At 49.4% G+C, this 26143-nt stretch overlaps 1 protein-coding gene across 1 annotated transcript in view; it reads left to right on the top strand.

The window, feature by feature from the left end:
* Positions 1-26143, top strand: part of ZNF618 (zinc finger protein 618) — a 110571-nt gene that overhangs the window by 49669 nt on the left and 34759 nt on the right. The window contains exons 7-10 of the mRNA XM_027896888.1: positions 15137-15226; positions 16600-16635; positions 17391-17468; positions 18458-18547. Coding sequence (XP_027752689.1) covers positions 15137-15226; positions 16600-16635; positions 17391-17468; positions 18458-18547 — 294 coding nt within the window. The remainder of the gene's footprint in view (positions 1-15136; positions 15227-16599; positions 16636-17390; positions 17469-18457; positions 18548-26143) is intronic.

Here is a 26143-nt window from a genome sequence, read left to right as displayed (position 1 = left end):
GGGAACCTCTACATTCATGGTCTCTGCAGGCATGGTTTGCTGCCCTCTTCCAAAATTTCCGAGTATTTGAGGAATACAGCAAGATCTTGTTTTCTCTCATGTGCTTCTCTCTGGGGCTTAGATTGCATCTATCCTGAACTGCTGTGGGTGAGGAGTCCCGTGACCAGCAGTGGTTCCCTGGCATTTGTTCAGAAATCTAGAAGTGCAGGGTTTGCAAAGCTGGTCAGTTTATCTCCACAGTGACTTTTTGGAGCCAACTGTTGCTCACAGCCACCAGTGCTCCCCTAAAAAGTGTTGGTGAAGTGCTGGTGTGGTGTGTCAGGTGAGGAGACATCTGGGCTGCTGCCTGTGCAGAGCACCTGGGCTGGGTCCCAGCCAGCTTTGGTGACAGTTACCTGTGCTCTGCTCCCTGGGTTTGCCCAAGCACAACCAGCTCTGTTTGGTTTTGGGAGGCAAAGTTTGGGTGTGAGAGTGAGCTGTGCCTGGGCTGTGGGGAGGATGAGTTACTGACCTGGTGGGTGAGGCTGTGCTGTAACATTCCCTTGCCTTCAGGCCCAAAGAGCTGTGGAAAGAAGGGACTGGAGCAGGAAGGTCTGTCCTTCTCCTGGAAAGAGGGGAGCCGTGGGGCAAGCTGGGATGTGGCTGAGGGCAGTTGTTTGTTTGCTGCCTGCTTAAAGAGGAGATAGTGGTGTTTAGACTTTCCAGCTGGAAAGCACTTTGAAGACTCGTTGATGAAAAGCTGTTGCATTTAGCTGGTTATTTTCAGCCTCTGGGGTTTTTAGTCTTTATATTGTGACTCTGGGACTCCCTTTATTTTTTTAGACCCATTCTTGAAGTGACACAGCTCTGTGGTATGGAGGAGAGGATGTGCTCATGGGGACATGGCTGCACAGCTTTGGGAGGTACTTTTCTAGCCTTGGCTCAGGGTCCAAGACCAGAATTCCCACATGTGGAGAGAGGAAAACAATGCAGCCCACTGTGCTAATGTGTTAATGAAGACTAACTGCTACCAAATTTGACTGGCAGAGAGGAAGAGAGGAGAGTGATTTTGAAAAAAAACTATCTATTTGATATTTCTTCCTGAGCAGGAGTGGTCAGTTTGACATCCAGGTCACTGACTGTTCCTGTAGGAGAGTCTGACCATCTTCTCTGAGATGCTGAACTGCCTCTGTGTTTTGCTCTGGACTTTGGGAAGTGCTCAGGAAGGTGTTGGGGCCGGATCTGTGCCATCATTCTCCATGGAAATTCCAGTCATGTTTGGGGGAGTTACAAACTTTGCACAAACAGTCTCCCTGCTGCTGCTCACATACCACAGGAGACTCTTGGCAACCGGACAGGTCACTGAACAAACTCAGGGGCAAGTGGGGGTCTGGGGCCCTATGGCTGCAGGGACACAGCTGAGGGCAGCAGCACCTCTGGCCTGAGCAGCTGTTTGCTCTGCTGGGGCCTGGAGCAGGTTGTGGGCAGTGGGTTGTGTTGGGTGGGTTGAGTTTGATGGGTTGTGTTGGGTGGGTTGGGTTTGATGGGTTGTGTTGGGTGGGTTGAGTTTGATGGGTTGTGTTGGGTGGGTTGGGTTTGATGGGTTGTATTTGGTGGGTTGGGTTTGATGGGGTTTATTTAGTGGGTTGTGTTGGGTGGGGTTTATTTAGTGGGTTGTGTTGGGTGAGTTGTGTTCAGAGCTCATGTCCCAGGTCGGGCATACAGTTCTAAGAGCTGGGCTGGCACCGGTGTTGGCTCAGCACTGCCCATGGAGGGCCTGTCCCTGGGAGCTGCCCTTGGGTTAGGAAGAAAAGCCAGGATGGTCTCCATGCTGACAGCCTGTCTTTGGGCACGTCCCCAGCAGGCTGAGGGGAGAACGAGCTCCCACCAGCACAGCCCTGGTCTCCAGGGTGTGGTAGTCTTGGCTGTCTGCAGATCTGTAACTCTGCTAGACAGGCTGGAAGAACTGGGGGGGTTCACCTGGAGAAGAGGAGTCTCCAGGGAGACCTGAGAGCCCCTTGCAGAGCCTAAAGAGGCTCCAGGAGAGCTGGAGAGGGACTGGGGACAAGGCATGGAGGGACAGGACACAGGGAATGGGTTCCCACTGCCAGAGGGCAGGGATAGATGGGATGTTGGGAAGAAATTGTTCCCTGTGAGGGTGGGCAGGCCCTGGCACAGGTTTCCCAGAGAAGCTGTGGCTGCCCCTGGATCCCTGGAAGTGTCCCAGGCCAGGCTGGGTGGGACTTGGAGCAACCTGGGCTAGTGGAAGGTGTCTCTGCCCATGGCAGAAGATGGGACTGGATTATCTTTAGGGTCTCTCCTAACCCAGGCCATTCTGTAATTTTGCTTCTGTGATTGTAATACTCAGGCTACTGGATTTTGGTTTTATTCTTTTCTGTAGGAAAGAGGAACATAAGTACAAAAACATAATTGGCTTGCAGAGCTCAGAGGCAGACTGGGTTTTATGGTTGCCCATGAAATTCATCTGGGAGTTGTGTAAGCACCCAGCCTTTGCTCTGCATGCTCTGCAGCTCTTACAGTGCTCAGCCTCTTCGTCCAGCCTAGAGTGGAATTTGGGTTGCTCTGGCAAATGTTAATGTGACACTTCCCTTATTTCACTTTACCAGTGGCCTTTCAACACCTGTTTGTGCAATATTAAATGTTAACAATTACAGCAGGTAGTGCTCCTTGTCCATAGTAGTTTTTTGCCTGGCTGAGCTTTGGATCACTTCACAGAGGAGTTTGGAATTCTTCAGGCCGGCAGGAAGCAGCAGGACAGAAAGAAAGGGACTTGCCAGAGGCAACCAGTGGGCAAGTGGCAAGGGAAGAAAATGCAAGTCTCTGGACTTGCAGCCCAGTCCCTGAGTGCTGTGGGATTGCAGCTCTGTGCCCTGGGAAAGAAACCAGAAACAAATGCAGGGAAATGGGAGGGGAAGGATTGCTGAAAGCTGAAGGTTTCTCGTAGTTCAGCTGGTGCATTAAATTCAGGTATGTCTGGTTTAGTGATTTGGGACTTAGTGAATGTTCCTCTTCCCAGGGGAGACATCCTGAGCCTGAGGAAGCAATGCTGATTGATACTGTGGGGAAGAGTCTTACCATTCCGGGAAACTTTAGATAAAACACTGTTAAAAGTGGGAAGAATCAGAGCGAGGTGATTTTGGGAGCCTTGAATTCTCTCCAGTGTATCAATCAGGCTGGCTGTCAGAGCAGCTTCCTGACATGGGGTTTGCCCTGTTCTGTTTTCCTGCTGATCCCTTCTTTGAGGAGCAGAAGAAACAAGATGGTTTAAAGCAGGCAGTGCTCACGGGCAGTACTGGCCATGAGTGACGTTCCTCTGTTGGACTGTTCACCTGCCACCAGCCACTTATTCTGGGATGGGCAGGAAGACAAAGTGGGAAAACAATTCCTCTACAGCAAGCCAGTTCAACTGCTCTGCCTGCTTTCATTCCTGGGGGTGTTGCAGTTTGTTGCTATGGCAATTCAGTGGCGTTTGCTGGAGGTTGGAAGATCACTGATGGTTGTTTTCTGGTAGATCCCGTCCTTTCTGGCTCTATTTCCTGTGCTCCTGTACATGCAGTTCTGTTCAGAAGACAAAGCAGGATTTTGTGCCGTTCCTCAAAAGCAGGTCCCAGTGCTCAGGCTGCCAGCAGGTCACTCCTACACGGCTCTCCAGTGACCTCCACCATTTGGGAGATGCTTGAGGGCTCAGCAGACAGATCCTGTCTGGAAGCCCAGGCCACCCCCACAGCCTCCTCCTCTTGTGCCTTAAATTCTGGCATAAACAGGAGCAGCTGTCAGAGGACATTTATGCTCATTGTGACCAGACCCACAGACTGACATCTCCTGGGCCAGATCCCACAAAATCCCGAATAACACAACCTGTTTTTCCTCTGTGTCCCTTGGCCTCTCTGTTGTGTTGAGCCCCTTTTCCCCCTTCACAAGTAATTTTTGAAAATCTTGATGATCATCTCACAGGTGATGATATATCCAGGTGTTTCAGACCTCCCTCAGGTTGCAGGAGGAGCAAAATGTGGTCAGTGGAATTTGTCTGATGATGTTATGTCATCTCCACACAGCCTGATGAGCAGCTCTTCCCAGCCCATCGTGGTGGGAAGTTTTTCCAGAGTGGGTGGGAAGTTTTGCCACTATAAAGAGATTGTTCTGCTTGGCTCTCTGGGGAGGAGGCAGGAGTCTCTCCATGTTGCCCTTTGCAGGGGACAGAGAAGTGACTGTATTTCCTGGAAAGAAAAGGATTTTCCAGAGCCCTTCATGGTGCTGTGATGGGTCACTGGGGAGAAGGGTGTTGGGAACTGGCCGAATGCAGGGCGAGCGGCAGCCCCGCCGTGCCCGAGGCGGCAGCACAGGGGGAGAGGGGCTGTGTCTGAGCCATGGCCAGCAGTGTGGTACCCCCAGCCAGGCTGGAGCTCCCTGGGGAGCAGGAGTGTCCTGGGGAACAGGATGTGGTGGCAGCTGGCAGAGCACAGCCCCGGTGCTGAGCTGAGGAGCAGCAGCTCCCATGCCCTGCACAGCACAGCAAGAGTCCTGTGGGCTCCCTCTCCTCTCCCACAGACAAGGTGGGTTTCAGCTGGGCTTTCCTGAGGGGTGAAAAAGCGCTCTCCCATGGGAGGGGAACATGGCATGGGCAGGGGTCAGTGAGGGTCCTCCTGGAGGAGCTGCCCAAGTTTGGGATCCTGCTGTGGGGAGTGCTGGAAGGGCTCAGGGCCTCCTGCAAGGCACTGACCTGAGTTAACTGGGATTCATCAGGATGCATGTGAGGGCCTGCTCATTAGCAGTAGCCACTTGTTGCTCATGAAACTAGAGTTCCTGACTCTGAGCTAGCACTGGAATCCACTGTTCCTTCTAGTCATCTCAGGAGGAGACTTTTCCTTGCACAAAGGCATGGGAAAAATGACTAGGCTGAATTGTGTCAGAAGTTGTACCAGCCATGGTGTGGCTGCAGGCCCAGGGCAGTGCTCACCCTGCTGTGCTGGGCACTGCTGAGGCCCCACCTTGGAACCTGGGGTCGAGAGCTGGAGCGTGTGCAGGGATGGGAACGGAGCTGGGAAGGGGCTGGAGCAGCAGGAGGGGCTGAGGGAGCTGGGGGGGCTCAGCCTGGAGAAAAGGAGGCTCAGGGGGACCTTCTGGCTCTGCAGCTCCGTGACAGGAGGGGGGAGCCGGGGGTTGTCGGGCTCTGCTCCCAGCGAACAGGGACAGGAGGAGAGGAAATGGCCTCAGGCTGCACCAAGGGAGGTTTAGGTTGCATATTAGGGAAAATTTCTTCCTGGAAAGGGTGGTCAGGCATTGCAACAGGCTGCCCATGGCAGCGGTGGAGTCACCATCCCTGGAAGTGTTCAAGTGTAGATGTGGCACTCGGTGACGTGGGTTAATGGTGAGCTTTGCGGTGCTGGGTAATGGTTGGACTCAAAGATCTTTTCCATCATAAATGATTCTGTGATTCCTCAACCCCTCGGGCATGAGGCCTTTCCCAGTGCTTTCCCTTCTAGCCCCAGGGGTCTTTGTGCCAGCAGCCCATCCTAGCTTCTCTTTCCTGCAATTAATCCAAAGTAGTCTTTCCCTCAGTGGCCAGACTTGATCACCTTCCCAGTTTACAGCAACTTTTTCGTGTATTGCATGTTGCTGCCCCTGTTCTGGTTGTGTTTGTGCATTGGAGGTATGGTTTGTGTAATGGAAGGTTCACACAGCTACCGGATCCCCAGAGAGAAAAGCAAGGGTGTGTCTTCCAGGGGAGGGACACGAGGAGCCTTTGGGCCCTTTGGCTGTCGAATCCTCTGCCCCTCATGGGGACACTGAGATGTGGCTGCACTCTCCTCTCCAGTGACACATTGCTGGAGTCAGACCAAACTACACTGCAAGCTGCATTTAGAAAATGCTGAGAAGCATTTCAGCTCCAAGGCTGCCAGTTCTGCCTGTGCAGTCTAGGCAAGGAAATGCCAGTTAGCATGTTTTCCTTGAGCTGTGTCACACAGGAGCAATCCCAAGGAAGGCAGGGATGCACAGGGCCTGCTGCAGTGTCACAGGGATAAAAATAGCTGCTTTTAAGGGTAAATACCCTTATAATGCAAGAGGTGCCAAAATGATCTTCAGAGGAGGTACTTTTGAAAATGAAATATAAATATATATATTAGATGTAAATACATCTTGAGCTTTATTTTTTTTCTTCTTCCCCATTTGTAGTGGTCTTGTACTTACCGTGTGCTAAACGTTCCTCTGGGTCTGAGGGTGTTGTAGGCTGCAAACAGAACATTTTTCTTGGCAGTTTCTCAGCCAGATGCAGTCAAGGCATCACCTGTGTGCAGATGAACATCCACGAGCATCATGTGTCTCCACTGCAGTTACAGGGAGGAAAAAAAAAAAAGAAAAGGGCTTTTTTTTTTTTTTCCAAAATGGAATACACAGTAAATATTTCACAACCTCCTAAATAAAAAATGATTGATCTGGTTTTTTAAAAACATGTTTCCCTTTGGGCTCTGACTAAGCGTGAGAAAGTTCAGGCTGAGAGGGAGTTTATTTGGAAAAGCAGTGAAAGGTTAGAAGCAGGGATGTGGGCTGGAATAGCTTTGCAAATGTTAACTCTGGAGGCACAGGGCTAACACCTTGCATGTGCACAAACGTTTGGAGGGCTGTGAATTCAAACCATGAAATTCATAGAGTCAAAATTGATGTTTTCTTGCCCACACCTTACTCATACAGGATATGGTGTTAGTAATGTTCTGACAGGGATGGGAAGGTGGGGGTGGATTGCTGGTGTTAATTGAAGGTTAAGGAAGAACCTTTAGCATCTCTGTTTCTTGCTTAATTTAAATATTCAAATTTGCAGTCTTAATGTTTTCTGAAAGTAAGTTTTAGCTTTTGATTTCCGTTTACTTTTTTTTGGGGGGGTACCAGTGCAAAAACTGGGGAGTTCACTATTGTGCTTACTAACACCTTGAACAGTGAAAAACCTGATGTAAATGGTGTGTGTGCACACCCACGGTGAACCATTAGTCATTTACAACTCTGTGATTCATTTTTCCAATGTCCTTATTTAATAATTCTCCTGCTCCTTGGGGAGAGCTATAAAAATGGATTTTATTTTCCTAATGTGTTTGCATTTTAAGTAGGTGAAGTCTCTTTAGATTCCCATTTGCCAAACATGGAGATGAATATGTTCATCTTCATGTTTAGATGACCAATGGGCTGAGACCAAGAGTGATAAATTTTGGTGCATGAGGAGTAATTAAGAAAATAATGAGGAACTTGGTTTTGGGATCTACAGCATGAAGAAATTTTGAGCTTAAGGCCCAAAATATTTATTCCAAGATATGGGAAGGTTTAGGCTGGATCTCAGGGAAAGGTTCTTCCCCCAGAGGGTGGTTGGCACTGAACAGGCTCCCCAGGGCAGTGGGCACAGCCCCAAGGCTGCCAGAGCTGCAGGAGGGTTTGGACAAAGCTCTCGGGGACAGTTTACTCTTGCTCTGAGTGCACTGCAGGAGTGCAGTGGGGGAGTTCATCGCTGCAATCTCCCAGGTTTTCTGGAACATGACAGTTCCATTTGCCTTTCTCTCTCTGTTAGTCCTGACCCAGCCTTCATGTAACAGCACCAACCTCTTCTTTGAGGGGGGTGAAATTGGGAACAGTTCCTGGACCTGTTGCAGGGTAAATTTAAAGTTGCTCTTCTGGCATAAATGTTACACTGAGGGTTCTTTTGGGATGTTCTCACTTGGGTATCCTGCCCGGTCTCTTGCCTCTGATGTGCTTAGGAACATCACACACAAGGGAGGGTTTAATGTTCCTGCAGGTCCTACAGTTCCATAGCTCCGGAGAGAAGCAGTTTCTCTGTCTATGGTTTTAATCTGAGGTTTCAGAAGAGGAGGTTTTCAAGTTGTCTAGAATTCTGTGATCTTCCCATTATCTTCTACAAAAAATTGCTAATGTACCCACAAAAATTAAATTCCTGCCCCTTTTCTAGGTACTAACCAAATAGACCATGTTTACAGAAATCTGGATGCAAACAAATCTCTTACAGAGTTCCTAGGCAAGAAAATTGATGGAGAAATTTATTTATTCCAATAAAAAGAAGTATCAGTTTGTCCTGAAGATGCCAGGAGAGTTTCACTGAAGGCAGAAATAGATCCCTGCACTGTCTGGTGAGGGATCCACTTTCCATCCTCCAACGTGCATTGACATTTAGCAATAGAAAAGGTGTATAAACAGCAATGCCATTAATTATTCCAAATTCTTCTCTCAACCTGACCCTTTTTCTGTTGAGCTGCTTGTTGGCATCTCAGCAATGCTGAACCTGAGCAGCTACACAACAAACCCAAACACTGCAAGTATTTTGAGTATTTAAGTTCTCAGCATTTTGACTTCTAAGGATCTTCATAACCAGGAAAAGCAGAGGGATACAAGGATCACCTTCCTGGCACTTTTTCCTTTCAGCCTCAGCAGAAAGGTTGGCATTCTCAATAACCTGGAGAGATTGCAGAGAGGAGGGTTCTGCATCCCCCTGCTTCATTTTAATCTCATTTTTTTCCGTAAGAAGTTCTGTGGAGTCAGGATCTTTTCTCCAGTGCTGCTCAGTCATTTAACTAGCACTTTTCCTTTCCGCTTGGGAAACCAGGCAGTGATTCCCGTCTGGAAATCACAGTTCTAGTCATGGACAAGTGAGTAAGAAAAAGTATAGATGAGATTTGCTTCTCTTTTCTGAAGCTCTCTGTGCTGCATCATTTGATCTGACCAATTGTGAGGTACATAAATTTTGTGTTCCCATCAAACCAGTTTGATTCCAGAAGGGAGTTCTGGTGAAATGGCTTTTATAGTGTGTTATGCAGAGCTCCACGGTGTGGGCTGGATTCAGATCCCCTATGGAAATCACAAATAAATCTCCCTTCATCGACAGGTTATGTACAAATACACCTGTTTAATCCTGCGAGGGGAGGTACTTCATTGTCAAATTGCTGGTAGTAGCACCTTATCATACCTATTTCACCATTCTTTATCTTACACTTAGTTACAAATAGAATAAAAAAGAATCCAACCCTGCCCCAAAGTGACACCAGAATGAGGAATTAGGAAGCAGGATCTGCTGGTGTCAATATATTGTCTGGTGTGTCTGAATTTTGTCGTGGAGCCTGAATATCCTGGTTCATGGTCTGCTTTGAGGCATAATTGTAAAACACTATAGTATTTTTGCTTTAAATTGCTGATATTTGCTGTCTGTTTGGATTCAACTCGAGCATCCTTTTAACTGAGGGAGAAGGATATTCACTGATGTGTAGCATCCTGAGAACACCTGGGAATCACTTCTCTCTCGACATCCAGTGAGTAGTGCCCAAAACACCTTTTCCCCAAAAAGTCTTTTAAAAAACATTCTAGAGTTTGTGACCATCAGGCTGTTCTGAAGAAGGGTTCTTTCTGTCAGAAATTGAATCAGGATATTCCCCTCCGCAGGGAAGTTCCCAGTAGTCTGGCATTAGGTTTCCAAACCTGGTGGGATTACATTTAAATCTCCTTTGTGATACGTTCAGCTTGACGTGGTTTTGATAAAGTATCACAGAACTTATAGAATTCTCTGGCCACTGACTTGAAAGCAGCTTAAAAATCACTGCGAGGTGAAATCAGTCCTGTGGCTGCTGATGCACCTGCAGCAGCTCTTCCCAGGAGCTGGGCCTGGCTCTGGAATGCTTCAGGGAGAACCCAGCAACAGGCTGTGGCTCCAAGCCCTCTCACTGTCATTTAGCCCCTTGCCAGCTGGAAGGTGAGCTGACACCTTGCACCAGTTTTTTGGTCATTTCAGGGGACGTGAGCCCTCTGTGAGGGTTTGGGGTTACCTTATTCTTGGCTTGGCAGTTTGGATCCTGGGGACTCCCCTGTGGGAAGCACCATGTTAAGCATGAGCAAGGCCAAATGTCTGTGGGAAGGCAGTAAATGATTGTGAAATGAGTGATCTTGAATAGTTTGCCCACAGGGAAAATTTTTTCCTAACCCTCACTTAGGAGCTGGCTTGTGCCTTTGTGTGTGAGGGTTTCTGTCCTTTCCAGATTTCTGGATTTTATTACTATTTAATCCTTACTGACGTAACTCTGGATACTTTAATCCTCTTAAGAGGTTGCTGCTGACTTTGGGCTCAGTCCTGCTCCCTTTTCAAGGAATTTTGCCATGAGACACCTTTAAGCTGAGCTCTGATGTAAGTTGCAACTGATTTTACTGGCAACCCCGTCCTTGGCTGTAAAATGCAGTTGTGAAGCTGTAACCTCAGTGCAGGGCACAGCTGGAGGGGGAGGAGGTGGAGCTCTGTGTCTCTCTGCAGACCTGCATTCTCCTCCCTGCCAGCCCAGGGGCCAGAGAGAACCCCCCCGAGATGCCAAAGGCTCAGCCAAAGGAACTGTCCGTGAACCTGCGCGGGGAACGTCCTGCCAGCTTAGGAAGACATAAATGTGTTCCTTTCCATCTAGGTGCCCCTCTGGCTGCGGAAAGGGAGAAGAAGCCTCTCTCCAGAGCTGTCTTTGTGCTGCCCTGGGTGGAATCCACAGAAACAAGTGAGGGTCCCAGATGTTTTTTCTCCCTGATGTGTTGTAAGGAAGCAGTAGCTGCACTCTGAGTCTTCTGGGGAGGCTGCTCAGGTGGTGTGTGCTCTAGACACAGCTTGCATCTTTCCCAGTGGGAAACATGCAGCATGTTCCTCAGAAAATGCTGGCCTTTCCTGTTTCTTTGCATCAGGCGGATTAGTCATGGCCACTGGCTCTTCCTGAAGTGTTGTTGTTGCTTGTGATTCCCCTCAGTGAGGCAGATATCCCAGGAAAGGTGGTGCTTTTTCCAGATGCTGCCACACAGCCATTCCCCAGTTCCAGCCCTCTGGGTTTGTCACCAGCAGGACTCCTGAGTGCTCCAGCACCTGCCAGCAGATTTTCAGGAAACAGTTAAGGAGTGTGAAACTGAGTATCAGAGCATCTCATGCCTGTGCTGTGATCCAGGGCCCAGGCTGGAGGGATGATGCTGATACTTTGTGGTCATTTAAGCCTCACTCAGAAAGCCTTTTTGGGGGAGAAACATCACAACCTTTAGAGAGATGACAGATAAAGGTATTGCTGCTGTAAGAAATCCAGCCCCTGGATTCCAGCCTTCCAGAGCTGCTGCTGGGCTTTATGAACTGTTTTGGAAACCTTGTTTCCCAAGGTGAGCCAGGAATGTGGAATTATCATGGAATCACAGAATATATCATTTAGAATAGATTTCCTGCTATTGGGTGCTTCCTTTGCCATTCTCAAACCTCCTGGTGTAAAGGTGCCACCCTGACCATGGAGCAGGACAAGCAGTGCTGTCCAGAGTGCCCTCCTCTAATTTTCCTGATTTTTTTTTTGACTGGGACCTGTAACACTTTGGGATTTGGGGAAGAATTCAGCTGTCCCTACCAGACAGCTATTTCTGCAGTGCTCTGCAGGAGTAGGATCATTCAGGATTCAGGAGTATCTGCAGAGTACCAGTTGCCCTGGAAGCTCCTCTATCAAGTAGCTTTTGTGAATTCTGCCATTTGAAAGGTCAGTGTGAGTTCTGGGTCAGGTGAAAATCGTTCTTCACCTTGGAGGAGTCCTTAAGGAGCTCCTGCAGCTCTGGACCCTTCTTGGGCTGTGCTGTCAGCACTGATATCAGCTGGATGGTGTATGGAACTGTTTGCAGTCTGGGTTTCTGGGATGCTGTGCAGAGCTCTTGGTTCCCAGTGGAAACCTGTTTGTACACAGCTTTTGTGGTGTTGGGTTCCTGCACTTAGGAGGGTGGGGTGAGTGATCTGTATTTGTGATACAGAGGTCCTGACCTTTCAACACATTTCTGATTGCTTTTGTTCACTTCCTGGGTTTCTAGAGCAAAATCCACTGAGACCAAGGAAAGAAGCCTCCTGTCCTGCCTGCCACTGCTGGGCATGTGTTCTCCACCCTCCCTCTTTCTGCCAAAATGAAACATGTGCTTCCTTCTCTGTGCAGTATTTGAACCAAACCAGGAAAATATTCTCAAAATCTTTAATGCAGCATCTGGGAGGAGAGGAGAGCTGAGCTGGCTGCTCAGCCCCAGGGCAGGGGGTTCAGCAGCTGCAGGTCAGTGCTAACACAGACCACACAACAGGAGCCAGCAGCAGCAAACCTAGAGATGGGCAGAGAAGAGCAGCGTGTTCCTGCTCTTTTATTGGGGTGCACTTGCAGCAGAAGGATCAAAAATGTTTCCAGACCCTGTGGAGTGATCTTGGGGTACTTGGAACACCTGCCTGTTTGCCATCTCAGTCCACCAGTCCTTCATAGCTGAGGAGATGCCTTGGAACAAGGCTGTGCCTTACCTTTTCTAATAGTAAGATGTGGTACTCTCTTTTTGTGTGTGTATTAAAGATTAAATGTGGACTGACTGATTATACCAGGCTGGCACTGCTCTCTCTGGAAGCACTGCTCCCCTCAGAAAGACTCCTGAGCATGAATGGGAATGATACCTGTTGGAGTTTGGTTTTTAACTGGATGTCTTTGAAGCTTTTGGAAGTTCAGGGTTTGCAGCAGAGGGGTGTTCTGTAGGCCTGTGGCCTGAATACCAGGCAGGGGCAGCAGTGACCCTCAGTGCTGATGGGCTGAGGAGTGTATTTGCCTGTGCTGGCAGTGCCTGCTGGGGTGGTTGTGCTTTTGGTGGAGCTGCACTGCGTTGGTGCCTCCCTGATGATAGCAGAGAGCTCGAATCTGAGCAAACGTGCTCAAGTAGCTTTAGTTTGGCTCTGTCTGGTACCATCTCTCCAGAGGTTTAGGGATGGGGTTTCAGTGTTTGCAGCCACTTTTCCCCTGAAAAGCTGTGTTGTTACCTGTACTGGATATGGTGCCCCAGCTGGATACCTTGATGTAGTAGTTGTAACCCAGAGCAGGGAAAGTACACTGGAACAGGCTCCCCAGGGCCATGGCCAAGGCCTGACAGAGCTTAAGGAGCATTTTGACAGTGCTCTCTGGATTGCTGGGGCTGTCATTGGACCCCATGATCCTTGTGGGTCCCTTCCAGCTCAGGACATTCCAGGATTCCAATTCGTAGTGCTCAGCTAATTCTGCTCAGGGAGTTTCTTGCTAAGAAAGCAGTAGCTGCTGGGATCAGCACTGGAAGTGTTGGAAGGATGTCAGCAAAGATGGCTCTGTTGGGTACAAAGGAAGGAGTCTGGCACGTGGGGGCAACCCTGTAGAAGGGCTGTTGTTCAGAGAGGTAAAGCTTGGCTGCACACAGCCAGCTCCTGCTGCTTTCCCAGTCCTCGGTAAAGCTCCTCATCTGGGGCTTGGCACCGTTTACCGGGTGTTCTCTGTGGAGTCACATCAGTGCCAGTTCCAGCTGGGACAAATTCCTGCTTCTGTGTAATCTCTGGAGGTCATTCTGCCTGCAGGAAGACAGTCCCTTAACAGAACCATCAAAGCCCTGTTTCCCTTGGGCTGTGCTGTTAGTGTTGTGCCACTCAAAGCTCCACTGCTGACAGTGAGATCCCCACTGTTACAGACCACAGCTGGCTGTGCCTGAGTGTGAAATGGTATGTTAGTTAGTTTTCCTCTGTTCTAACAAGTTTCCTTATTTACTGAGCACTTTTCTTCCAAACTAAGGCCATAATAGTGTTCTTCCTCAATGTGGAAGTGTTTGGTCTTTGGGACTCCTTTGAAGAACTGATCTTCAGTTCACCTCCTGCATGGCTCATTGTCCTTCAAAAAGGAGCTGGGTTCCTTCTTTGGAGGACACCAGGAGGTGGGACTGATGATGTTACAAGTTTTCTCTGCTACTAATTGGCTGTGGGGTTTTTTGCAGCAGCCAAGCAGAATGAAGTGCAAAAAGGGATTCTTTATTTAGTGCTGAAGATCATGTGCTGCTGGACTGAGTGGTGAACCCAAGTGAGCAGTTAGACTGTACCATCACATCCTAGCTTAAAATATGGAAATATTTTAAAAATAAAATTATGGAGAAGTTAAATAAAATGTGTACACTCTAATGTGTTCAGATATGGTCAGGAAGAGGTGAAAACAAGGCTTAAACCTTGCTGATAAAATGGATGTATGGGATACAAACAGCTGAGCTGCTGAATGGCAGCTCCTCTGAGGAGCTGTGGTAGCTGATGTCTGCACTCCTCGCTCCTGTTGGAGAGTAAAACATTAATTTCGAGATCCTTTGTGGCTGCACCAGCTGATGTGTTTCACTTGGTTTGCCATGGGCTTGGAGCACCAGCCCATCAGCTGCTGCAGTTGGCTGACAAGTGCAGGGCTGCAGGAGGGTGACTGCTGAGGGATGGCAGGCTGTACCCCAGGGTGTGTGTCAGGCTGTACCCCAGGGTGTGTGTCAGGCTGTGCCCCAGGGCGTGTGTCAGGCTGTGCCCCAGGGTGTGTGTCAGGCTGTGCCCCAGGGTGTGTGTCAGGCTGTTCCCTGAGGTGGATGTCAGGCAGCAGAGGGTGGAAAAACCCCACCAAGCTGACAAGGGAAATCCTCTTCCCCCAGTGATGTGAGAGCTGAGCCAAAGACACTCTTGTCTCCATTCAGACCAAACCACATTCATAACCATCTTGAGCTGTTTTGCATCTGTCTGCCCCACACAGCTGTGCTGAAGGGGGTCAGTTGTTGCTGGGATGAAGTGGGGATCATAGGGTGCATGAAATCAATCTTCACCAGTCCTTCTTCCACTGAGCACTGTCCTGTGTGTCTTGGATTGCTGGATTGCTTTGTTGGCTCTCTTTGGTTTTGTGGCTCTGACAGGACCCTGAATGAGTCAGGAATCAGTGAGAACTGAGTGTGCAGTCACACCCAGTCCATACTGGAGTTGGCATATCGGGACTTGGATTTCTAAGAGCTCATACATTGACTCTGTGTTTAGTTGTGCCGCTTTGTCCCCATCCTGAGCTGCTGTAGCACTGAAAGGAGGTGTCAGCAGGGCCTGCTGCTCTGTGTCTCTTGTGTGAGGTCTGTGTAGGCTGCTCTGCAGAGCAGATAAATCAGGATATGTCCCCAGGGGCACATGGGGGGCAGGACGAGACCGTGGCTGTCTGTGCGCCTTCGAGTTTGACAGAGCACGTGGGAGGGGTGTCAGTGCATGGGGGTGTCTGACTGAACAGTGTGGTTGCAGTGCTTGACTTTCACCTCAGAGTTTCTAAAGTGGCCTGTTTTCTTCTTCCTACAGACAATTTTAGGTACACATGTGACATTTGTGGGAAAAAATATAAATACTATAGCTGCTTCCAGGAGCACAGAGACCTGCACGCCGTGGATGGTGAGTAATGTTTTGACACTCAGACACCCAAACTAGGATGGGAAGTCCATGGGGAAGCAAAATGTGGTTCTGCAGGACCGTGTGGCCCGTGATGTGCAGGACATTTCACAGCCTGGCTTTGTCATGGAGACACAGCGTCCAGCTCTGCAGGAAGGAGTTTGCTGTGCTTGATTCTCTTGGTGTGCATCAAAACAACACCCCGTGCTGGGGCCTGGGGGCTCTGGTCCTGTCTGCAGTGAGGTTCCTGGTTAGGGTGGATATCCTGGAGTGCCCCAGGGTAAATGGTCAGCCTGGCTACCTTCTGGGAAAGAGTTGGTTAACTTTTGGTTTCTAACTTTACAGGTTTGTTCCCAACATACTCCTCTGAGAGAAACCACATTTCAGAGCTGGGAAATGTTGTTTTGTTTTTGTTAATCACCCTGGTAGTGATGGGCAGTGGCCCTTACAGGCTCATTTTTCCTCTCTCTGTGACTGTAGATGTGGCCTAGGCTGGTGACACTTGGACAGAAGCAGACCTCCCCTGCCTGATGTAGTGTTTCTTTATCCTACATGGTGGGAAAGAGAAGCATCAACATACTGACTTTGGCTTGCCCCCCGCTTCCTGGGCATCCAGAGCTCCTCAGCTGAGAGCCCACAGGCACTCCAGGCCCTCACTGTGTGTGCTGCAAGCCTCTGAGTACTGCCCCTCATTGGCCAAGGATGGAGCCCTGGCAGAGTTCTAGAAAGAGGCTCCTTGGGCAACAGCAGGTTTTGAGCAGCACTGTCTCAGAAAAGCAAGTGTTTTTTCACAGTACATGGTGTCCAGAAGAATGGCTGTGTTTAACTGGAATGTGAGGGCATCTGAACGTGCTCTGAGGACAGCCAGTGTTCTCCTGCAGGGCACTACTGCCAGCTCCCTCCCTCCTGTGGGGAGCCAGCATGAAATTAGTGGGACTGAGAGTCACTGTGAGGGGAACGTCTCTCCTTCAGTCAGGAAAGACTCATGGCTGTGGTCCAGGAGCCCTGTCGAGGGCACAGCGGGGCTGGAAACGACCCCTCGGGTGCCCCACCAGGACACTGTGCCAGTGCCTGAAGGGGCTGCTGGTGTACCAGCACACACAGGTGTGAGGCAGCTGTGCATCTGAACCTCTGTGGGGCCGTGCCAGTGTCAGAACAAAGGCCTTGAGGATCTGTGTGGATTAGGGCTGGGCATGCTCAACTAGTTCCTGTGTGGATGCTGCTGGGAAGAGGAGGGACTGGGGCACTAAGCCTGGTTTATTCCGTGGGGCTGAACTATGCTGAGCAGTATGTGAAATGCAGGAGGAAAACAAGACCTTTTAAGAGGATTTAATTTCTGTTTTGTTTCTTCCCCTCCTTCTTCTATTCTGTGTTAGTTTTTAGTGTGGAAGGGGCCCCAGAAAACCGGGCAGGTAAGCCGAGCTCCTTTGTGTGCTTTATTTCACAAACCTTTTCAAGCATTCAGTAGCTCAGACACAGAAGGTCCAATTCTGAACTTGGAAGAGTCAAGGGAGTTTTGTCATGGATTGCAGAGGGACAGGGAGTGTCCCCTCTCCCTTCCCCAGTGTCTAGAGCCAGTAGGTTGATGCCCAGCCCTAGCAGATACCAGGCTTTTGTTGCGCATACAATTGATCAGGCTTCAGAAAATCAAAGAAGCAGGTGTTTCATGTCTTTGGTGCTTTAGTGAATTGTTCAAGGTATAAATGAAATTCTTTTAAAAATGGGTTGGGTTATGATTTGTGGCTAGCTGTGCTGTTAGCTGGTAGAAGTCCCAGGTCATTTGTTGAGTGATTTGCCTGCAGACTGCATTGCCCTGCCCACTGCCAGCCAGTACAGCAGTGTCAGAGGGGAGATGCACTGGAAGAAAATCAGAAAATATGGATCAGACGTTGCAATGTGTTTGTTCAGTTTTTCCTCTGTTTTTTTTTAAAAACATTCATACCTACAAGTCATGTTCCTGGGCTGGAAGCAGGGATAATCCTGGGGCACCTGAAGAGGAGGAGAAGGGACAAGTCAGACAGAGGGGTCATTTGGTTTATAATTCCTGTCTTCACATCTTGTTGCAGATGGAAATGTCATACAGATGCAGGAGCATTCAGTGCCCGTGCAGCTGTAGGAGGCAGCCCTGAGGGTGTGTCAGCTGAGCTGCTGCTCTGTTCTCTTGCAGACCCCTATGACCAGGCCGTCATCGCCGCCGACGAGGTCAAGGAGGAGGAGCCGGAGCCCTTCCAGAAGATCGGGCCAAGTAAGAGTTACCACCCAGCTTCAAATGGCAGAGGAAGCACAGGAGGCACAGCTGCCCTTGGCTGGATACCTCCAGGAACACCAGGAAGCTCTGCTACACAGAGCTCTTGGCACTGGATATGTTCAGGTTCAAAGGAGCATCAAACACCAGCAGCCCTGGCCCTAAGGACTGCAGTTTGAGATGTTTTCTGCTCAAGAGCTCTGCAAAGGGAAGAGGGAGAGGGTTCAGGGGAAAAGCAGTCTGGCAGCAATGAGAAAGGGCCTTAAGGTGGCAGAGCTGGCAGGTGATCTGTTCACACTGCCTTTGTGGTGGGTCACCAGAGCAGAGGGAAGCAGAGAGAGCACCAGACTGCCAAAGCATTTCTCTGAATTCTTCACTTTGGAAACGATTGATTATCCCTGAGTTTTCCTTTGTCTTACTGTCAGTTCTGGACTGACACTGGCAGGAGCAGGAGCAGGAGGGGTCAGTGTGTGCTTACACTCCATTATTTCCAGTACCCCCACAGCAGGAATGAGCACTGTTGCTCCTGAAAAACCCCTTCTCCTGCAAGAGAACTCTACAATCCCAATATAAAAGTTCTCTAATACTGAGGTTTGATTACTTGTTTCCTAGTTTGACTCTTACTGTTGTCCACACATCACAGACTTTCTATAACCAAAGGACAAAACTGTGCTATCTGTAATACAGACTTTAGAAATGGATCCTCTCCTTTGTTTTGCACTTACTTGCTGTAATTTTGGGGTAATCTCCTGCAGCTTGTTCAGTTCTGCTGGGCTTTTTATGCACAGTCCATCCCTCTGGTCACTGCCTTGAGCTGTTTCGATTTTTGGGAAGGACATGTGGAATACAGGGGAGGTGAGTTCCACATGTCTGAGGAATGCGCTCAAGTTTGTGTCACCTGGCCAGTTTATATGTAAAAAGACAAGAATCGGGGGCTATGTGAGAGGGCTACACCCCTTCCTGATCTTCGTGCTTGTGTCATTTCACAGAAACTGGCAATTACACCTGTGAGTTCTGTGGGAAGCAGTACAAGTACTACACTCCCTACCAAGAGCACGTGGCCCTGCACGCTCCCATCAGTGAGTATCTCCTGTTCCCCTGCAGGCTCTGATTTACAGGGCTTGTGCTGAACATGGGGGTGGCAGCAGAGAGATCATTCTTGTGGGTCCTTCCCCTGGAGCTGTGGGATTGCAGTGGGCAGGGCATGGATCATGCGCTTCCCAGGGACTGTAAAGCTGAGCTGGGATCTCCTCTCACAGGGACACTGTGAAGTGTCACCAGCTCGTACCCCAGTCCCTGCAATTCTACACTTGTTCCTTGGGGGGTTGGAGGTTTGGTTTGTTGTTTAACTGAAGCAATGCACCAAATTTGTAGGCTCCCCTAAATAATAACTGAATGTACATGTTAGGGAAGAAGAATCTTTCTTATGAGCTTCTAGGAGGTTGTTTCACACAGTGAGTTAAAACTGGGTTTCAAAATTATGTACTTGACCTCATCAGCCTGCTACTAAATCACAGGCAAGAAACCATTTATTTCAGGGAGCTCCAGAAAAGGCAGTTCTTGCTGCAGCCTGCGCTGTGGAGGGACACCACAGTCTACCCTCCCCAGACAAAGGGGAGGTGTTAATGAACAATTCTGGAATTCAGTGCAAAATTTGAGTAAACTAGTTTAGAGGAATTCTTGCTACGTGCTGGATTTGAATGCTCTAGAAGTATGCAGAGAAGTTCTTTACCCTGAACTTCCTGCTCCTTTCCCAGCATTGCCCTGGGCTCTGTCGTGGCTGTTCCTGGCCTGGGTGTGTCCTGCTCCAGCATTTGGGAGGATGGAGAGGAGGGACGGGCGAGCTCATCCCTCGGGGGGGCACGCGCACCTCCCTCCCCAAATTCACCCCCAGTCGGGATTTTAAGGGATCCTAATAAGGCATCTTTGGGTTTCTGGGAACACAGTCCACCAGACTGCCACTTTTAAGGTGAGTCAAGGTTTGGTGGCTCTTGATAGCTCCCATGCAGGTTCTCTGAAGCTTGGAGATAGAACAGGATGAGGGCAGAAGATGCAGGGCACAAAATGCCTTTACCACCAGCATCACAAAGCTGATCTTGTTGTCTGCCATCTGCTGAAGGAACTACCCCAGTAATGTAACTGCACACGTAACAGTTATTCCTGAGCTTCCCTGAACCCCCAAGCTCCACCTCTCGGTTCAGGTGTTTTCAATCCTCAGCAGAGCTGTTGGTGACCAGCAGTGGCTCAGTCTGTGCCCTTGAGGTCTGGAGTCACTGGTCCCCCAGGCAGAGAGCTCAGGAGCAGTGAGCTCTGAGGACTGGGCATTGGGGGTTTATGCCATGGATATCTTTGCACCCTCCCAACCATCTGAAGCAACAGCTGAGCTGCTGGTTCCAGTCCAGGCTCTCCAGCAGAAAAGAAACCCACAGCAGTTGTTCCCTGGGAGGTGTTTCCCTGGAGTGGGCCCTGCAAAGGCCTCCACAGGCCCTGCCCCTCTCCTGGCCAGCTCAGGGTCCTGCCCAATCCCTGCTTCGTGGCTGCTGGGGGCCAGTTTTGGAGGAGGAGGAGAAGCAGGAGTGTTCTTTGGAATGCTGGGGTTGAAACCATTCCTGTGCCCTGGTTTCTGCTGTGAAAGAAAAGAAGCTGCCTCTAAACTGCAGACTAAATCAGCAGCCAGAGATGTGCAGATGAGTTTCCAGTGCTTTCAAATATCTCTAACTATGAGGACACTTAAGAACAGATCAAGATAATATTTTCATAAGGTTTAACCCCTTCCCCATAAACTTTTCTTTTTTCTTTTTTTTAACCATTTTTTTCCTCTCCTAGTTCCCATGGCCAGTAAGAGTTATGATTTACAGTGACAAGACACTAACCCTGATGAGGATACAGGAGATGGCACAATGAGCTCCCAAAGCAGACTGGCCAGTGCATTCCCCCACCTTCCAACTGCTCCCACTCTGCTCTTCCCAAAATCCAAGGTCTTGGGAAGCAGCTGACTTTTGAAAATCACAATTGGATTTTTTGAAGCCTTGCAGTCAGAAGTAAAGCTGACATAGTGTCTTTACCCTAGTTTTGTTCTTCTGGGCATAAATCACATGCTGACAAATTAGTGATAGTAGGAACGGCTAAAGAAACCCCTTTAGCATTTCCACATCAGCTTTCTGAAGCTTGAGTGCAAGCTTCCCTTCCAGAGCCTGTCCTTCTGGTTTTCTCTCATGGATAAAAACTCATTGAGTCCTCATTGAGGACTGAAGTCCTGCAGGGTCAATAGGAACTTTGCAGGATAATTTTTGGTCAGTGCTGCTGTCTGGAGAAGAACTCTGCTGTGGGGTTCCCTGGAATTATTAATGCCAAATGTCTCCAAAGTTCACTTTTTTGAGTGAGGAGGAGTGGCTTTTTCATAAGCCTAGAACTGGGCTATGACCCTTTAGAAATACACATTTCTCTGCTGTTTCTGTCAGCATGTTCACTCTTTCGAAGGAGGGTGTCAGGGACTGTTTGCAGAACAAAAGTGGATTGTGGCACAGCCATTGTCCCAGTTTTAGAAATGCCTCTGCATGGAGGGGCATGGGGAGGGTTCAGAGATTTGTCTGTCCTCACTCAGGCTTTGTCTGCTCTGTAAGGTGGGACTGATTGAACCATGTTTGCAGGTGGCTGGGCTGTTGGGATTGCTTGGAAAGATGGAGAGGGACTATTTCCAAGGGTCTGGAGTGACAGGACAAGGAGGAATGGCTTCAAACTGCCTCCAAGTAGGTTTACATTGGATATTGAGAAATAATCCGCCCCTGTGAGGGTGGGCAGGCCCTGGCACAGGTTGCCCAGAGAACCTGTGGCTGCCCCATCCCTGGAAGGGTCCAAGGCCAGGTTGGACGGGGCTTGGAGCAACCTGGGCTGGTGGAAGGTGCCCCTGCTCGTGGCAGGGAGTGGAATGAGTTGGACTTAAGGTCTTTTCCAACCCAAACCATTCTGGGATTCTATGATGTGCTTGCAGTGCAGAGAAAACTTGGAGCACTGGGGGTATGGACTGGCTGCAAATCCACCAGGAGTGGGATTTAGCTTTTAGTGGGATTTCCCCAGTCCAGGCTTGGGAATGGGCACTCACCACATCCTTCTCTGGTACCTGCAGGTAAGGCAGCAGACTCACAGGCCATGGAAGCATGTGTTGAGAGCACTGAACTCTCCACAGCTCTCCATGTCTTTTGCTTCCAGGACAAAAATCCAAAGTGATTTTAGTGCCCTGGGAGCGTTAGTAGGTCCTGAAGGCCCTGAGCAGCCTCACAGGGGGCCTGTGCCCAGTGTCACACTCCCTGTTCCTGTCTGAGCCATCAGGCCCTTCTTGGCTGCACTGTAGGATGTTGGTCTCCAGTTCTGTTGTAGACATGCCCATGCCTGGCTGTGGATCCCATGGGTCTGGACCCCAACCCACAGATTGACTTCCCAGCTTGATGTCAACCCTGTCCCATCATTCTGGACCTCCCTGAGGATCCCTGGTGTGTGTGTGGCCCTGGGTGACCTCACCAGAGCTAATCCTGCTGCTGACCTGTGGATTGACTTCCCAACCTGACCACGGACCTGTGTCATTGCCATGAACTTCCTGAAGATCTGAACCCGTGGTTGAAGCTGTCTGCCATCTCTGCTCCTTGCTCACCTCTCTCAGGGTCCCTGGGATGGGCCCTGGCTGTTGAAGACCCTTCCCTGCCAGCCCAGGGATCATTCTTGGCTCTGCAGGGGACAGACAGACCCACAGCCACCCTGACGCCTGGGATGCTCAAGGAAGTTCATCCAGCCTCTCTGCTCAATTCCTTTCCTTATTGAGGAGGACTCTGGATATCACTTTTTCATCAGAAGTGCTTAAATGCAGTGTTTCATGAGGGCACCTGCCCTCATGGGTTTTCCCTTAGAGAAAGGGATCCCTTTTGGTAGCACATGTGGTTTCCACACAGATCCTGCCTAACCAAGAGAAAAACAGCTCCAGATTCCATGTGGATGGTGTGTCTTTGCTTCTCCAGCGAGGGAACTCTATGAGTTCAGGTGTTTTTCCCACTCTCTAATCCCAGTGCCTTGGCAACAGGCTCCACCTGTTTGTGTGTGTAATGGCACACATTAAAAATTTGATAGGTTTGAGCAGAGGGGTTTTCCTGTGGAAAGACCTGTTTGCCATAGCAGAGGTGTCTGCTCAGAGTATACTGGATTTCAGGCCATAGTTAAGGAATCACTTTGCATCATATTCAGTAGAGGTAGTTTTTTTTTTTTTCCACAGGTGATGGTATAATTTCATCTGAACCATCCAAGTGGTTTCTTATCCATCCTGGCAAGATCTTTCTGAACAAATGTCATACACAAATTATTAGCCAGAATTTTTGACTGGAAAAAGTGATGTTACTGAGATAATCTGCTCTCTGATGTGGTGATGCATTGTGGAAGTGAGTGGATTTATGCGTGCCACGTTTTTTCCTGGCTGCCACAGCTTGCCATTCACAAGGTCTTGAAGGTCTTCCCAAGACCAGGGAAGCCAGGAGGGGCCACTGTGATCTCTGCACTGCCCAGAGAAACACATTCTGTAGGATTGTCTTGATTTAACTGCTCACAGATAAGTTTTAGAGAGAAATCTAATCTTGCTGTTGAGTGACAGAAAATACAGCAATCTCTTAAGGTAATTATTTTGATGCATTATTACCATCACTAAATTGAGCCTGAAAATATCCAGCTGTAGCTTTCAGGCACCAGATCCTATTTATAACTTTGTCTGCTTGGTGAAGGAGGACTAAGTTACCAAATTTCTGGCCTTTGCAGACCCTTGCACAGCCTGCTCTCAGGTCCCTCATCTCCCAGTTAAACCAAAGGACTGGCTTGTGTTTCCATTGTAAGCTCTGCTGCTCTTGTCCTTCATTTATCCTCTTATCTTCTGCCCTGACTGTTCTGCAGTGAATTCCCCACCCTTCTGGAGGAACTGAGAGCTCCCAATGTCTCCCTGCTGCCCTTGGGAAGTGCCCCACTTCACACCCAAAGAGAACCTCAGTCGTTTCAGCCACAGCATCACCCTGGGAGCTCCTCTGCAGCCACCCTGGCTGAGCACAGCAGTGAACAAGGTTCTTGCTGCTGCCAGGCTGGAGTCCCTCCCTTTTCAGCATCACCTGTCCCAGGTGTATCCTTGAGCACACCGTGTGCCACCCTCAGAGCTGCAGCACAGCCCTCGCTGACGGGAGATCACGCAGTGACAATCACCCTCTGCATCGCTCTTCTCCTGCTCTCCCTCCTCCACCCTCCACTGGGATGTGTCTCAGCTGCTTTCTGAGGAAGTTTAAAGAGCTGCAGAGCAGCAGTTATGGCATTGTCTGCCCACGGTGTTCTCTCCAACCTTGCTGTGTAGCTGCAGATTTTGAGGCAGGAGGTTTTCGTGGCCATTCAGCAACTCAGTACTTTTATTTTTAGAAATATCTTGGCCTTTTTGTGAGCCTGAGGCAGATGACTTTTCAAGAGTAGAGCAGAGGAGCAGTATGACGGTCTCTACTTGTGTTGCTCAGTTTTAGAGGGAGTTTGTCATCTGATGAGCATTTTTTTCCCAATGAACTATTACCATCCTCCAGACTGCTAGAACTAATATTCCTTTGTCTGGCTTGCATTGCTGGCTCAAACTCTCTCTGCCTGATGTCAGATGGAGGAGCCTTCTCTCTGGGTCTCGGTTTGAAGACTATTTGTTTAAGTTGGGAGGAAAAAGCAGAAATTTTGGAGGTCATCAGAGCATTGAGACTTTTGTCTTCAGGCCTCAGAGAGCAGTGTCTGGGCTGCAGAGGATGTACAGTGGTGCTCGTTGTGACACTGAGGAGTTGGCTCCCCTGGTATGGATGGAGAATAAAGCGGCATCTGGTGGGAATGGTCCTCATGGGAAACCAGACAACACATAAGGAGGAAATTTTCCTATCTGACTACATTTTTGCTGGCAGTTTGGCGGCAACTGGAAGAGGATTATCCATGGAAATTGAAAGGAAGTATAGGGAGCAAAACAAGACTCCTGCCTGTTCAGCTGGCCAGAGAGCAAGCAGAGGAGATGTATCCTGACCTAAACTATGAGAAAAATTAGTGCAGGGTCTCCTGCAGAACAACAGAAATGTCAGCCTAGGTCTGTGTGTCAGAGCAAGTGAAACAAAATACCTGGAGTTCCAAGCCCCTCTGGATGTACAAACCCCCACTCCCCAGTGCTGCTGACAGGGAGGATGAGGGGGTCACATCTGAGGTCTGTAATGGCTCCTGGGATTTTGGAAGTGAGCATCCAGTCCCAGTCGGAGGAACTTCTCCCCTGTTCCAGAGTCAGGCTGTTGTGCTGCCATGGCATTCCATGGCAGCTGCTCCCTGGGGCTAAGTATTTCTCAGTTACCCTATACAGGATGGGCAGTGCTGGTGTTTTCCGTTCACCTTTAGGCATCCTACAGAATCACTCCGCAGAAATTACTGAGTGAAATTAGGGAGATTGGGCTCTGGGTTAAAACCTTGTTTCTTAGTGATTCTTCATGGCAAGTGGTTGGAGTGAGACTTGGACTCCAGGAGCTGTATCCAGATTTCCACAGAAGAAGCCACTGAGGAATGAAGGTGTTTCTTAGATAATTTCTGCATTTTTATAATTGTTTTTTTTTTAATCCATGTGGCCCAGACAAAGGGCTGACCTCCTGAAGGTTTTTTCACGTGACTTTTGGCATTGAAAATTCCTGGTGATCCTCACTGTGCATTGCAGAGACCAAAATGGAGATGCATTCAAAGAACATATCCCAGTAATACTGAGAATTTCTCCATGTGTCACCAGTACTGATCTGGACATAGGGACCAAAATGCCTTTACTCACTCTGCCTCCTGATCCCATTTCATTCCCAACAGCCCCTTTCCCTTTGTATTTGGTTGAAGAGACAAGAAATGTAGCTGGAGATCAGTAGGATTTATGCAAGGCTCAGGGAACAAAGATGCAAACTTCTCTCTGCTCAGAGCCCTGAGTGTCACTTTAGAAACCTGCTCTCAAAATCCAGTACCTGGAAATGGAGGCCAGAGCTGCAGGTTCACCCAGCCAGGCCATGGCAATCCAACAGTGCTCCTGGATGGCTGGGGTGATTCCTGCTGGAGCTGGAATGGGTTGGTCACATGGCAGGTTAAGGTGTGGAAGGGAATTAACAAGCTTCAATAATCACCCTGGGGTGAGTGAGGAAAGCAGTGCTGTTCCCTGGGATCGGTGCTGTTCCCTGGGATCGGTGCTGTTCCCTGGGATCGGTGCTGTTCCCTGGGATCGGTGCTGTTCCCTGGGATTGGTGCTGTTCCCTGGGATTGGTGCTGTTCCCTGGGGTCAGTGCTGTTTAATGGGATCAGTGCTGTTCCATAGGATCAGTGCTGTTCCATAGGATCAGTCCTGTTCCCTGGGGTCAGTGCTGTTCCCTGGGGTCAGTGCTGTTCCATAGGGTCAGTGCTTTTCCCTGGGATCAGTGCTCTTCTATAGGATCAGTCCTGTTCCCTGGGATCAGTGCTTTTCCCTGGGGTCAGTGCTGTTCCCTGGGATCAGTGCTGTTCCATAGGATCAGTGCTGTTCCCTGGGGTCAGTGCTGTTCCCTGGGATCAGTGCTGTTCCCTGGGGTCAGTGCTGTTCCCTGGGATCAGTGCTGTTCCCTGGGGTCAGTGCTGTTCCCTGGGATCAGTGC

This window comes from Empidonax traillii, unplaced genomic scaffold, assembly GCF_003031625.1.
Source record: "Empidonax traillii isolate 1590-97213 ecotype Southwest subspecies unplaced genomic scaffold, ASM303162v1 scaffold520:size1094406, whole genome shotgun sequence".
Taxonomy (NCBI): domain Eukaryota; kingdom Metazoa; phylum Chordata; class Aves; order Passeriformes; family Tyrannidae; genus Empidonax; species Empidonax traillii.
This window is presented reverse-complemented; position numbering and strand designations above follow the sequence as displayed.